General features: G+C 40.9%; 1 protein-coding gene across 4 annotated transcripts in view; it reads right to left on the reverse strand.

The window, feature by feature from the left end:
* Positions 1-15375, reverse strand: part of ZSWIM8 (zinc finger SWIM-type containing 8) — a 73073-nt gene that overhangs the window by 30136 nt on the left and 27562 nt on the right. For all 4 annotated transcript variants that reach the window (XR_014884879.1, XR_014884878.1, XR_014884877.1 and 1 more), the window contains exons 4-10: positions 12271-12443; positions 10466-10573; positions 7518-7599; positions 6831-6951; positions 6262-6463; positions 5280-5455; positions 369-1377 (exon numbers count right to left, since the gene is read on the reverse strand). Coding sequence is in view for 1 of the 4 variants with exons in the window: in XM_010714378.3 (XP_010712680.2) it covers positions 369-1377; positions 5280-5455; positions 6262-6463; positions 6831-6951; positions 7518-7599; positions 10466-10573; positions 12271-12443 (1871 nt within the window). In the remaining 3 variants the exon portion in view is untranslated. The remainder of the gene's footprint in view (positions 1-368; positions 1378-5279; positions 5456-6261; positions 6464-6830; positions 6952-7517; positions 7600-10465; positions 10574-12270; positions 12444-15375) is intronic.

The following is a 15375-nucleotide window of genomic DNA, read 5'->3' on the forward strand; positions in this document are numbered from 1 at the left end:
AAACAGGACAGGACCTGGTACTGACCCTCTGCAGCATTCTGCTCATTATTTTGCCTGGTCTGAACAGCTAGAAAAAAAAGTTTTGCCCACGTTTGCAATATAGTACTAGCTAAAATTAGGACATGCCTGCACAGTAGAAGGGAATTAAGCTTGTAGGAAAGCAAGTATGTTACTACCACATTAAGATTGTAGATATCTTATGATATAATAGGTTATGATATAATTAAGCCATATAATGATGGCTTAATAATCACTTTATATAACAACATACTAGGTTAACTGCAATAACTGGGAGAGTGGAGAGAACGTGAGGTTCGTAATATATGAAGAAAACTGAAAAACAATGTTTTGAACTAGATTCTGCTCACCTCCATCCGGTTCTCCTGCTCCAGAGGCTTTATACCAGCAAATATATCCTGCTCCTCCTCGTTTCCCCCTTCAGCTTTGTCATCATCCTCCTTGGCTACCTCTTGTGGATTCAGATAGTATACCTGGTAATCATCTTCCTCTTCTCCGTCATCCCCTCCACCTGCCGCACCATTCTCTCCTACTTCTTCTGGCTTCAGGCTCAAACCACCGCTGTTCTCATCTGCAGAAGTCAGGTCATCATCACCACTACCTATCTCTCCCACAGGATCCTTGGTAAATTTCTTGCCTGTGGAACTGCTCCTGACACTGGGCTCAGGTCCCTCAGAGAAGTACACCCCACCATCCTCCTCAAAGGCATCCCTGTAGCTCCTGCTCAGTGGGCTTTCCGTAAAACTAAACGTATTGCTGGCTTCTGCACCCAGCGCCAAGCTGCTGTCATCCAGGCTCATCTCTGCTAAGTCTGGCTCCAGGGAGCTGTCTTCACTGCTCATGCGGCGTTTCCCACTATGCTTACTGGTCAAACTTTTGCTCACTGTCAACTTAGCTTTGCCCACTGCAGTCTTATACACAGCTTTATCACCTTCTGCTGAAAGTCGCCGCAGAACTCTCTGGGGTGTTTCAGAGACAACTTTTCGCTTTCCAGTAAGTTCCTTTGGACGAACCGCTGGCTCCTGGGGTGAGGGACGCAGCCTGTCCCCAGGTTGCAGACATGGTCCCCCAGGGTCCTGTCCATGGGCTCTACCAGCCTCACAAGCAGTTTCTGCACACTGCAACCGGCAGCTCCTCTGTTGGATGGCCTTTACCCAACAGAATGAGTTTTTCTTGTCAGTGCTGCTATAGGTGATCCCAGGTATAGGATAAGCTTCCTCCCAGTTGAAGTAACAGGCTTCCACTGCTGGCTTGAAACCCTGGAATAGCTTCTCCAGTGATTTCTTGTGCTGACCTCTCTTAACATTATCTATGACCTTTAGCTGCCACTGCCTGAGCTGGGAGCAAAGGTCCCTGCGCCTAAGAGAAGAAGAAAAAGAATAGGTTAGAGAGCAAACATAAAACTCACCAGCAACAAACTTCCTCTTAAACCACTCCTCTTGTTCAGAAAGCTCTTTTTTTGAATTAGGTATAGACAAGATTATTAAGACGACAGACTAGAAAAAGGAAACAGGTCTAAAAACAACCAATCCTAGATAGGCCCACAACATAGAAACAAGATGTGAACAGTACCATCAGTGATACAAACTGGGAGGTTTAAATTGAAACACTGCTTTGTTTTTGTTATCTGCTTCAAATAAGGAATTGGCAATATGAGCCCCAGCAATCTGACCAGCAAGTGCCATGGGGAAGTGTTCTTGGAAGTACGCGTAAAACTTCACTGTGTGGCCTCACCTCCAGCACTTGAGTGCAGCTCTAGGTGCCACAACATGTGGACAGAAAGCTAACAGAGAGCGTCCAAAGGATGGCTGTGAAGATGGTGAGGAGTCTAGAGGGCAACGTGTGTGAGGAGCAGCTGAGGCTCCTGGATTTGCTCAGCAGAGGAGCTGAGGGGAGCCCTCATGGCAGCTGCAGCTCCTCACAGGGAGCGGAGGGCAGCGCTGAGCTCTGCTCTGTGTGACAGCGACAGGGCCTGAGGGAACGGCATGGAGCTGCGTCAGGGGAGGGCAGCTGAGGGTGAGGGAAAGGGTCTGCACCAGAGGGTGGTGGGCATGGAACAGGCTGCACAGGGCAGCAAGCACAATCCCAGGTACTGGAGTTCAAGTAGTGTTTGGACACCGCTCTAAGACACTGGATATAGATTTTGGGTGGTGCTGTGTGAAAACAAGAGCTGGACTTGATTCTCATAGGTCACTTCTAACTTCTAGGATAAAACTGCTTGTAGGAGATGTTAGCAGTGCCGTTTCACAACTCCTGTCAAGTACAACCGATACAGCCTGCCCACAGAAGCCCTAAGCCACACAGGACCTCCCAGTCTACCTCTCAGGCATGAATTTTTCTACCGTGATATGCCTATCTAAAACTTAATTTAGGCTGTAGCAGGCTATCCTCAGAAGACATAACTATTTGCAAATCCTGTGTTTACTTGCAGAACAAGCAAGACAAAAATGTAATTGAAACAAGCTGGTAGGCTTAAATTCACCTAAATTGCACAGCAGTGTATGGGAACTGACAGGTCAAGGCATGAACCAGTGATTGAGCACCTGGTGATGGGGTGAATCCAGCCCTGGGAGCACAGGTGCAAGCAATTCACTTGTGCAACTAGAATGGGTAGACCCTAGGACCACCCCCTTCTAGCCTCATTTAAGGGCTGGCACCAAAATGGAAGCATCTCTACTTGAAAATAGCCTACTTTGGGAGTTTTCCAGTGTGCCGTTATCCTCAGAAAGGGGTACCTGAAGAGGATCTACAGGAAAGCTAGGGAGGGACTTTTTAGAAAGGCATGTAGAAAGGACAAAGGGAAATGGTTATAAACTGGAAGAGAGTAGATTTAAACCAGATATTAGGAAGAAATTCTTTACTGTGGGAGTGGTGAGGCATTGGAACAGGTAGCCCAATGAGACTGTAAATGCCATCTCCCTGGAAGCATTTAAGGCCAGGGCTGAATGGAGCTTTGAGCAACGTGGTCTAGAGGGGGGTGTCACTTCCTATAGCAGGGGGCTGGAACTAGGTAATCTTAAAGGTCCATTCCAATCCAAATCATTTCTATAATGATTCTTTGTTACCAAACTGTGACCAATACCTTTCTGGGGTGACCTGAAAACCAGTCAGTGGCAGCTATACTCTCTGCCTTATACCATACAAGCAGGTAGCCCCATGCCTCATATTACCACAGGAAGGACAAAACATTTCTGCATTTTGCAGCTCCAAATCTCAGATATGGCCTAAACAGGCAAACAAGTTAGTCTGAATGGGTAACGATGTTTAGGTGATCTAATTCAATATGTTTCTAGAAAAGTCTTTGTGCCAAGTGTCTCATTAAACTGCTGTCCTGTTCCTGCCACAGATCTTAGAGATCTGAGGTACAAGCCCAAAACTTTAACCCTCTTACCTATCGAAAGCAACAGAAAACAATGTTATCAAATACGTACAAAGACCATTTAAAAAAAAAACAAACAAACCCAGCTCAACAGCATAGAACACTTCCATTTGTCTGAAGAAATTAATTACGAGGGAGTAGGCTGGAAGAGCTTGAGGAAAGGATTTTCAGAAGTAAGAAGGAGGAGAGGGAATTACTTAAGAAAGGTAACGTAAGGATGAGCACCTGCAATGAATTAAAAATGCAGTAGCAATTCTCCTTACAATTCACTGGAAAGGATAGCAACGATGGATAAAAGAGGGATCTTCTTGGGGACTATTCAAATGCCAAGAGAACAGGAAATTAAGCAGAAGTATTTCAATTATGCATGAATTCAAGTAGATCTGAGCAATTCTGAACTGCACCAGATAGCTTGAATGTGAATACATGTAGCGCTTTTATACTCTTTATTAAAGGCTAAAACCTTTTGGTTTTTTTTCCAGTGCATGTCAATTGATGGTTTTGTTTATTTTATACCTCATTCCCAGTTTCCTATAGTTTTTTTACTTGTCTTCATCTCCTGTATTTAGGTACCTCATTGCAGACTGTACAAGGTAGAAACTGCACCCAGTTTAGCATCCCTGGTGTACCTTTCAAAGATAAGGCATTTTACTCATGTCACACAACAATTCACAAAAACCAAATGCTGTTCATGTGTAACTGAATTAAAAATACTGTCCTATTTTCATTTGCCCTGAAAAACATTTTCTGACCACATATATCACATTAGACTTACTCACTATATTTTGCTTCACACTTTGTAGACTGCATATACTAAAAAAAATTTATCAGCGTTGACCACGGTACTCAACTTGAGCAATCAATAACTCAACTAATCAAATTGTACCACATAAAGATGGCAGTGATTTTGATTTACCAAGGCAGGATGTGATTCAGAAACCTGTCTAAGCTTCACAGTTTTTCCTCAGACTATCAAAAACACTGACAAAAAAAAAAATGATGCACAGTATGGGGCTGCTGAATCACGGCCTGAACCTCTGATTAATCACCTGAGGCGAGCAATGAATCAGCCATGGGAGCACAGGTGAAGGCAATTCACCTGTGCTACAGGAAAGGGTGGAGCCTGGCTTCACCTCTCCTAGACTCATTTAAGAGCTGAAGCTGACCCCCAGTGGGGAAGGATCTCTTCCGGAAATCCACTCCACCGGAGTTTCCCTCGTGAGCCCAGATTACAGGTGAGTCTACCTATCATTTCTGTTTTCTGCTTTGGTGTAATAACATCATAGCCAAGCTCTCTGTTATACCTTAACATCCGTATATTTGTTAATTGTACACTGCTATACCATAACATCAGTATATTCATTAATTGTACAACCGGTGATACTGTTTGCCAATACACTCCAGAGAATAAGCTCCCTAAGAGCAAAGAAAGCAAAGAAACAGCTTCTCTCAAAACAGAAAATCATGAATTACTGGACTAAACAGAAATACGTTAAAGTGTTGAATTGTTAAAATTAAAAAGCATTAAAATTTATTGGTAGCCTGTATTACCATCCAAAGACATGTTCTCCACTGATACACTGAAATGTAGACATACACTCCTGCATAAAGCAAACTGCCCAGAAAACAACATATTATTCACATTATGTGGAGTTGCTAGAAGTGAGCAGCAACTCCAGTTGCAGTTAAAAGCAATTTGCTCTTAAACTGGAGTACACAGTGCAGAAGGACTGTGTAATGGCTGAACAGTTAACGAGGTAATGATACAAACACAACACATCTGCAGGAAAAAACTCTGTGTGCACACATCACAAAACTGAACAAGAGATTGGAGTCCACTGCTTAAGCTAGTTCCTATACACCAGCTGATTCTGTTGCTCACCTCTGTGGACTTATAGTTGGGTCAAGGACAGCCAGCCTCCAAAGAACCACCATCTCATCACACATACTTGCACAGGCATGAGCAGCTACTTCTGACTGCCCATTGCTGCGTCCTGTGTGCCCGCTAGCACTGCTGTGTGACGCAGACGTCCGCACACTGTACCACCAGCCAGTTATCTGCAGAAGAAAATAGTCAGTGGAGCAGTGATGTGGCTAGCATCCCCACTCTCATCTAACTTCATATCCACAACAAAAAAGAAGCTCTAGCTAGCACCATGTTTTCATGACTCCAAAATAACTACGAGCATTAAAGCAGTACTGCTTCATAAGAACCTCTCAATTTGTATTTACTTTTGTTTAGAAGGCACAAAGCTGCAGAACAAAGCACTCACAAGATGCTCTCTTGCTAAAGGCCTTCACATCTGGAGGAAAAAAAGTGAACAAATGTGATAAATGAAGTATTTTCTTTCCCTTGCTAGAAGCTGAGCCATGTGATGTATAATAAGGAAACCCTCACTATTTTATGTTACAAAGTATCACAAACTGTAAAAGGACACCTTTTTCCTTATATTAATAAAAAATATATCAAAAAATTCATGACTCAAACATTCAAAACCAAAGAATATGAGATTTTACTGCCCAACACATTTCTTTACGTTTTGTCAAAATGACAGTTCGTATGTGAAGTACTTTGTTTAGAAAAAAATCATTACAATAATTCATCTTGACTAGCCAGAAATCAAATCAAATGTGCTGAACAAAGTAGTGCAGACTCCATATATTCCTACTTAAAAGGTTGAGGTATTTTGGGGATATAGCGTTGCTGAGAGAACACTGAATCATCACAGGAGCAAAGGATAACAAATTTAGAGTGAAGAAGCAAAAGTTACTCAGAGATAAGTTCTACAGATACATGAGGATCAGTCATTGACTCAGCTTCACTTTCTGGAATTTCTCCCTCCAAGGCAAGGGTGCTCAGGTACCTGTTCATAGTTCAGACACTGGTCAGTCAGAATCTCCAGCAAAGGAGCAGCGTTGCTATCCCGTCTCTTAAACATCTCCCGCACAATAGAAAGTAGGTTCCAGATTCCCTCAGGTTCTCTCCCTCGCAGGGGACGCAAGAGACAGGCCCACTCAGCAGCAGCTGGAGGCTCCGTGGAAGAGAGATACATGGAATTCACATCACTGTGGGTAAAACAGAAGCACAGGGTTTAAAAAAAAAAAAAAAAAAAAAAAAAGGAGGCAAGCACAGCCACACAAAATCCTGGGTATATTCAATATCCAGCAATGTGTTTGCACCCTAGATGGGACAGCCATGCTTAACTTAGAAGAGGAAACATATGATGATACTGAGACCACCACACAAGTAAGGTATTGTGCAAATACTGTGTACTCCACCGCAGCAACACTGGACAAGCTACACAAAAATACTATTTCCTCAAAACTAGGCATCCTTTATACTGTAGCATCATGAAAGGGTATACACCAAACAGTGAATAAATCTGCAGATTACAGCAACATTTCTTTTTCTCTTCAGGAAAAGATCATTTACCTGAAAACAACAGGAGAGGGCCCACAGAATTTATGAAGGGTTTTCTTTATGTTGTCACTCAGGGTAGATTCATCTAGGTACCAGGTGCTTTGATCTGATGCAGAGGGTCCAGCAGTGGGATCTTGACACAAGAACACATACACAGGTTTTGAAGAGATTTTTCTCCGTGTGCCCAATCACCGGGATTACAGGGAGCACAAAGCAGTGTTACTCAGTTTATTTCACCCATTGGAGAACTATCTCGAAATATTATACTTACCTGAATAACTGGCAATGCTTAATTGGGAGACAAAACTGGCATGCACTAGAGCTGGGTGGATTGGGAGAAACTTACAGATTATGCCAACAGAAACCAATTAACTTCTTTGAGAAATATGGACTTCTGTACGTGGGATAGAAAACCTACCAACACTTCCTGGAACTGAAGTAGTTAAATAGAAAAATCTTCTAGTTAGAAAAGCGCATTGTCTGATGCTGCCTTTCTCTGAATTTACTCCAAGGAGTCCATTACAGTAACAATTTCCTGCCACTGCACTACATGCTTGCTTGTACTTAACCCTTTTCCTTGACCTTCACTTCCAATCCCAGACACTCAGTAACCTATCAGTTCAGAAACTCAAGGCAATAGAAACATATCTGTTTTCTGTCTTCAACGCAGATTACAGAAATAACATATATCAAGGTTACCTGGGGCTCCACACACTGTGTTGATTGCAGTTGACTGAGAAGATAACAGTTCATCCAGCAAACGCTGAGCAGTTGGAAGAATCTGCAAACATGAAGGAAACTTTCAGTATAAACAGTGTTTCTTACCCCAATATAAACAGCTGACGATCTGCTTGGATTTTCCTAACTGAAGGACTCAATATTTGAAGTATCAAATACAGTCATCTTTTCAGAAAGGACAGTAGAGGGTGCTAAAGGTCATACAACAGCAAAGTAGTTGTTACACTTCCCTCTCCTTTCTCAGAGCAAACATAACATTCAAAGCTTACTTCCTACCTTCACACTCTAAGAAGTACAGAAAAGAATCATAGGTTATCAGCTGCTTTCTCGTTTCTTGAGGAGACAGCAATACTACAGCTAATGTTGTGAGGTATGGAAGTGAGCACAGTCAATGTCACCATTTTCCTGCACTTTTAAATGTTCTACATTTCTTGTTCCTACATCATTTCTCTCAAAATCAAGCTGAAGGGAACAGAGGCACAAACTGTAAGTTACATCTGTACATAACTTTTTTTTTTTTTTTTTTTTTACATAACTTAGCTCATTTACCATGCTTTTCACAGAGAGACCATATATATTTTAACTTAGTCAGCAGTAAACTAATGTAGTGTCAGCACTAAATGAATGCAGCCATAGATTCTAGTCAGTTCAGCGTGTAAGCAGAGAGGGCTCACACCTGACTGTGCAGTCCTGAGCAGACATACCCTAACAGTGGCCTTTGTGAAAGAAAAAAAAAAAAAAACACATAGCAGGAAACTGTTCTTCCCTTATTTCAATCTAAGTCTGGGCTGGGAACTTAGACCCACTTAGTCCTTGGCATACATACTTGGAACAGTTTAAGAAATTAGGATTTAAATGACTTGCAGCAGGAAGTCTGATATTTCTTCACCTCTCTCCATACAACAGCTGTGGACATTTCACATTTCTACAAAATAAAATCATGTGAATGGCCTACACTAATCTTATAACATATAGTCAAGATTCAGTCCCAGTATATCAAAGTATCTCCATTCAGAAATATCAGAGACCAGCAATGAGACTGCTAGAAGAATTTGGGCCATGCCTTTCCTTTTTCAAGGGAATTACATAACAAAGATTAAGATGCATCTGCCAAGAAAACCTAAACTTTTCTGTTGGGCAGCACTGTTTCAGACTATCTGGCAAGATAGTAATAATTAAATTGTCCAGATGCATGGATGCACAGCTGGAACACATGAACGGAAAAATAAACCCTGCAAGAAGAAGCAGACAGAATACATGAAAGCATTATATCAAGCAGCTCACATGCTATTCAGGAAACTAGTAGTACCACTATCAACTTTTTAAAGCTCTCCTTTATTAAACATCAGACTAGTCACAAAAGCTTTGAGACCTTAAACAGGGAAGAGAAGCTGTGTCATGGTTTCATGATTTTTCGTTATCAGTATTCCACATCATAACATCATGTAATGCACTGGGGGTTTGACTGCTGATGCTCAAGTTCCGGGTGCCTGACCGGAGAAGAAGACCTACACTTCCCCAGGGGGCTTTGCAGTCAGCGAGGAGATATAACTCCCGGCAAGGTCATCTGATGCTCTCTTCTTTGCCTGCGCTGCTTCGCTTGCACTTCTCTGCCTGAGCTTCTCTGCCTGCGCTTCTTCATCGGCTCAACTGGACTGCACTTCTCATCTCAGCGTTGTGGTGAGGCCGATCCACCTTCAATTTCACACACTCACTCTCTCTCACTCTCTCACCCTCTCTCCTTATATTCTGCTAATACCATATTTAGTAAATTAGTTTGTTTCACCTCAGATTGTTGCCACTGTTTTCAATTATTGCGGGGTCCCCTATTTTCCTTTTCCGGGGGCACGAATCCACGGATCCCTCCGCCCTTCTAGTCACGGAACCGGGCCGAACCAGCCCATAAACCATTGACAAGCTGTCTTTCATTTAACACAGCAAGCAGCATACAGAATTGATGTTCAACTCTCAGCATCAAAAAAGGTGGTTTAGTTTAGTTGTTGGGTTTTTTTTAATCATCATTTTCATTTTATATGATTTCTTCATTTCCTAAGAAGATTAGTATTTCTGAAGGAAATTTACAGAGTGTTTTATCAATAGAATATCTTGGTGTCCCAAGGATATTATCATAATACGTCAGTACATGCTGACAGTAACACAAGTCTTAGACATAATGCACACAATATTGAAATGAGACAAACTCGTGCAAGGCAGCATCTCTCAACCTCCTTCAGTTGAACAAGAATTAAAAGTTGCCAAGGCCTTATATTTTTAATTTTCGTGCAAACATTTCACAGTCTTTTAGGGACTTGGCGCAATACGCATAAGCATTTTAGACCGATTACAGAGATGACCCGATCTTGAACTACTCTATTATTTAAAGAATAAAAGAGCAGATTTTGCCTTTAACTAGCAATATGTAAAGCCTATTACTTTCCACAACCCAAATGATTCTTGCAAGATCCCCAAGAGACTGCACTGGGGGAAGTCACAAGGTCACCACAAGGGTGCATTAGAAAGTAGCTATCTAGAGCATAAAACACATCCCCCCTGAGTAGTCTTATCCATTTAATCAACCAAAAAGCACAAAAAAAGAAATAACTCGACTTACTCTCACCAAACTTTTTCATCACCCTGTAGTTATTTTACTGTTTGAACTTTACTTCCTCAAGCTAATACACTTCTCTTTCTTCTTTAAAAGACGCTTCTAGTCTTTCACTCAGCAGTAGACAATTGTCAAATAACAGAATAACAAGCTTGAAAAGAGCAAGTACTAAAAGGCTTCTCAGCAACTTACAATCACAAAGAAAAACCAGTCATCTTGTAACAAAAGGCATCACACAAATTCAAATAAAATATCAGCGAGTGAATTTAACAAAAAGTCAGTCCTATTGATTGTCCCCATTTACCTGTTGTGGAAGTTCACTGATTAGGTACTGAGCAAATTTTTGCAATTGGTCTCTTTGTAGCCGAGACAAGGACTCAGAAACAGGTGCTCGTAAGCATACCGCAGATGCCTGGATAAAGAAGAGGATATATCAATTGCCATCTACAGATCAGGCATAATGAAGTGCCCACTAAGTGGACAAAGTGTCATGAACAGTGGCTATGCTGATGCATATCATGCTTGGTCTTCTCACCTCATTAAGCAGAGCACAGCCGATAAGATGCAAATAAGCTGTCTACGTTTTAGCAAGACTGTTTTTAAGAGTTTCTTGTCAAAGAAACTGCCTTAGCAGCTGTGCTTAAGATCTGTTGTTTCTAGCAATTGCACAAATACTGGCAGGGATTTTGCAAACAGATCTCTAAAATGGGACATAATTCTTCAAGCCTCCGGCAAAGCAACCAGCTCTGTGGGGGGGGGCATTTCACAGACTCACAACTGTCTCATTTATCTCATTACAGATTTTTTTTTTTCCCCCTTAAAACCAGCCCCTTCCCATATCTTCAAACAACAAATCATAAAATAAATATCAGTTTCTTAACTTTGTTCACTACACGGAATAAGTAGTACTAAATGGAACACAACTAAAATTTAACCTGGAAGCAGGAAAATGCACTTTGATAATAAGGATGCTTCTGATACCAATTTATGAGCAACAATATCCCTTGGCTTGTAATTTGCTATAAAGCAGCTAATATACACAAATATGAAAATGCTTTCGCTGTTACCTTTCAGGTAGAAGAAAGGACTAGGCAGAAAGTGGTCATTTTTATTTTACACAGAGTTCAAATTTTGAGAGTAAACACTGTTATTGAAATTTTTAAGTTTCAATATCCACTTTTAAAAATGAAGCTATCTTGAAGCAGAACTCTTTTTTTTTTTTTTTTGACAACTTTCCTGCCTTAAGTACAGAAAGTGAATTGATATTCCAATGATTACGCCTAAGGATGAATTTAAGCCTATCACGATTGCTCATTGTGAAATGTCATCAAGCTTCATCAGGTTATAGCACTCATTTAAAGAAACTGGAGTTGATCATAACCACGTTAGCTATAAAATATTCTGAAACAGCAGCAAACCTTCAGTTTATTTCAATCATCCACACTTCATCCTCCCTTAAAATAAATTTCTCATTGCTTCATAAAGACTGAAGAAATAAACAGCTATCTAAATCTGAACTTCCAGCTTGTATATTGCATGATGATTGTACCTGTTTTCACCTGGAATCTTTGGAACAAGAAATACCTACTTTCTCCTTTATACAAGGAGAATGCTAGCAGTCGAGTAAAATTATAAACATATTGAATGTTTGAAAGGGTCAAAAATGACACTTGTCTATCTCAGTATGAGTTAAAATGAATGGATGAACATAAAGGCCAGTAGGAATCAAAATTACTTTCCTTCTGCACTCTCGGTGATCCTACAATCAAGACTTTTAATAAAAGACTAACTATTGATGATCTTCCACTCCTTGCAGAACTGAGAAAGAACGAATAACTTTAGCATTTAAACGAGAAACAGGAAGGGCCCAGAAACAACTGTATCTACTCTGAGCAATTTGCACATTATCAAAGGACATTCTGCAGCTTAGAGTTTCAGTCAACTCACACCGCAGACTGCAACTATGAGTGCACATTAGCACAATCTGTAACCAGAAGGAGTGCCAAGAACAATTTCCTTAAAGAGTGCTCATGTTGCATAAAATTGTAATGACAAGAGACTCAGAGAAGAGGGTGCTGGGGGAGAGCAGAAGTGTACTTCGAGGCCTACATTGTGTATCCGGAAGAGACAGAGCGCCACGACGTGAGCACACCACTTGGCCCCAGCACCACAGGTACAGCTGCATGATGTGATCCTGCATCGGTCAAACATCACTGCCACATTGTATGCACCTTTGGGTGACATCATCTGCGGGGGTACCACAGTGGCACTCAGATGGAAACCTGTTAAAATTCAGAAGTCCAAAGTTACTATTGTGATGCCTGGGAGGCAGATTCAGATAGCGTGAAAATTAAACTATGAGCCATTTAAACAGCAAAATAATGTGTCTAGCAACAACACCTACACTGGGATGGGCATCAGTTTAGAGTCTCTAGCACTTCTTTCTTCCCAATCAATTATGGTAATTAGCAGAGAGACATAAGACACTGTAAAAGGTTAAAAGAAACCAAACAGATTTTAATATATTCATTCACATTTTACAAAGAAAAGCAGGACTGGATAAAGCCACTGCTGAAAAGCATGACTTTTTGATCACAGGGTCAAAGTTAGGCTATACATACTTCAGGCATGACCTCTGTGTTAACTGACTCCAGCAACAGTGCGGAACAGGTTAGGTGACTTCTTGAGAATTACTTCCAACTCTGTCAATTTTCACAATTTTGTAGGGCACTAAAGAAGGCAGCACTTGTGCCTCAACACTTACTATTAACTTGTGCCTTCAAAAGCTACCAATTTCTCTTAAATCACATACCTACTTATATTGTTGCAAAAATCCTATTTTTGTAAACCATGTACTCAGAAAACAAACAAACAAAAATCCTACTTGTTTAAACTAGAATAGACAAAAAAGAAAAAATTAAAAAACAACACTTAAAAGAATCCAGCCTTGCTATTCAGTGAACAAATACATGAATTATAAATCTAATTTCAGGCAGAATAATAAAACACTTCAACAAGACTTGGCTTTATGTAATCTCATATGCTATGCATCCCAGTTGTACACGCAATGAGTCTTCCTCTACAGCCGAGGCACACATATTACAAGCAGGAAAAGGCTATCAGGAACATGAATCTTCTGTTTGTCTTTAAGGTTCCAATCGCCAGTAAATCATCTTCTACAGCAACGAGTTTCAGCCTCAGACCCTTTTTGCCAGTCTCAAATTCAGTTTTAAAGCAGCATAGAAAACACAAAAGGTATCAACGTCATAACCAAAATTCAGTCCAACAATCTACCTTACATAAAAAATATGGCTTGAGATTGACGACTAAAAATTTTCCCCTCATCAGAACAGGCAAACACATTACAAATTCACACTATTAAGCTTTTATAACAATATTGTGAGGTTATTATAAAGATGGCATTTGGAGTGCATATGACCTACTAAATTCCATCTAAAACAATGCGCAGTATTTCTTCCTCAAACTACAATCCCATGCCAATGCAAACTTACCTTACTTAACCCTTCTATTTTTCCTGTTCACCAGAGTTCAAATCCTCTTCCAGATCTGGGTGATTATTTTGATTAGTACACATAATGCCCCCCAAGTTCTTTGGCCATTTTAGCAATTGGAACAGAATCAAAACAAAAGAAGGCATTCACCACAAAATTGCTGTGCAGCTTATTACTATCTACAGTTCTAATTTATATTCCACACTTGGATAACACAACCGAAACAGTTCAGCTAGTCCTTCTAGTACATTGGAAGCACCTCAGACTAATGCCAAAATGCCCTAATTTTCACAAAAATAAAGCACTTCACAAACTGCAAGCGTGGCAATTCTCTAGCACTGAGAAAAACAAATATGCTAAAGGTGCTAGAGAAGAACAGGTCACAGCTATGCTCCTTTTCAAGCTCCTACCACGAATATTTTATTTGTATATGAAGACAGCACCGATCGAATGCAAAGGGGGAAGAACTGCTACAACGAGAGAAAAAAAAAATGTTAAGGGCTTCAGCATGACATCACAGCTTCAATACAATTTGTAGCTGGATGAACGTCTGCCCCTGAAACTGCTATTTCAAGCAGATCTCCCTTGATTCTTTTGCCCTGCCAACCTTGCTGTGCTGAACAACTGCATGTGGCATGGCACAGGAAACCACACAAGGGAAAATACCTGGGATCTATTAATGACTACCACAAATACCAGGATAAATACCACAATTCAGTTCTCACTGCACAGCTAATCAAAATCTGAACCTGCAAAGACAGAGAAGGTGACAGTGAGGGGGACCATTCTGGACTTCCTAGCCCAATGCTACAGATAAATGAAATGGTCATCAAGAGCACTCATTTACAGCCTAGCTGCAACTATTTTCTCACTGGCTGACCACAGCCCTAATCTACCTGCTTGAACGTGAGGACAAGAGCCATGCCTACTGCACATCTGAGTAATTCAGTTACCTCATGGGGATCACCAGGAGCATTCTTCCCTTAGATCCACCCCCTGCTCCCAACTACCTGATAACAGCCTATCTGCTCCTCACAAAGCAATACATTACAAAAAAACCCACTTACATGCATCAGCAGTATTAATTTTGACACTGTATGCAACTTAACAAAAAAATTAAGATGTATTCTATTCTTGGCAAGCTCCATCCCACGAGGCCTCAAGAACGGGCTGCAGGCCAGAAGAATTGCTCTGTCAGGAGCCTCACTCCACATGCCACCATTTTTCTTAAATGCTCTGTGCAGACCAAGTCCAGTGCTTCAATGAAAATATTCAGGCTTTCTACACAGAGAGAGTGATCTTCTCACAAGCACCAGATTTACTTCTTACACACAGAACAAATTTGTCAAGCAGGCAGTAACAATGCTACAGAGGATGTTTGGTGGACAAACACTACCAGGAGCAATCTACATCATGCAGTGGTAGCACTACAATGTCCAGTATGATACTCAATTAATACACGTGGTTTCATCAAACAGAAAATCAGGGAGTAATAAACTGCTGCATGGATTGGGTCCTGCAAAACAGAGATGCTTTGTTTTTTGGTCCACAACCCATCATTCTCACTACTCTACCCCTAAGCCTTAATTTTTCAGGAAAAACATCCAAAAGAAATGTATACTTCCCACTGGATATAACCCAGTTTTCAGAATTTTAAGATAACTATGATGGCTACATCAATGTCTCTTGCACTTATATTTAT

The sequence above is a fragment of the Meleagris gallopavo genome, chromosome 8, assembly GCF_905368555.1.
Source record: "Meleagris gallopavo chromosome 8, MGAL_WU_HG_1.1, whole genome shotgun sequence".
NCBI classification, from domain to species: Eukaryota; Metazoa; Chordata; class Aves; order Galliformes; family Phasianidae; genus Meleagris; species Meleagris gallopavo.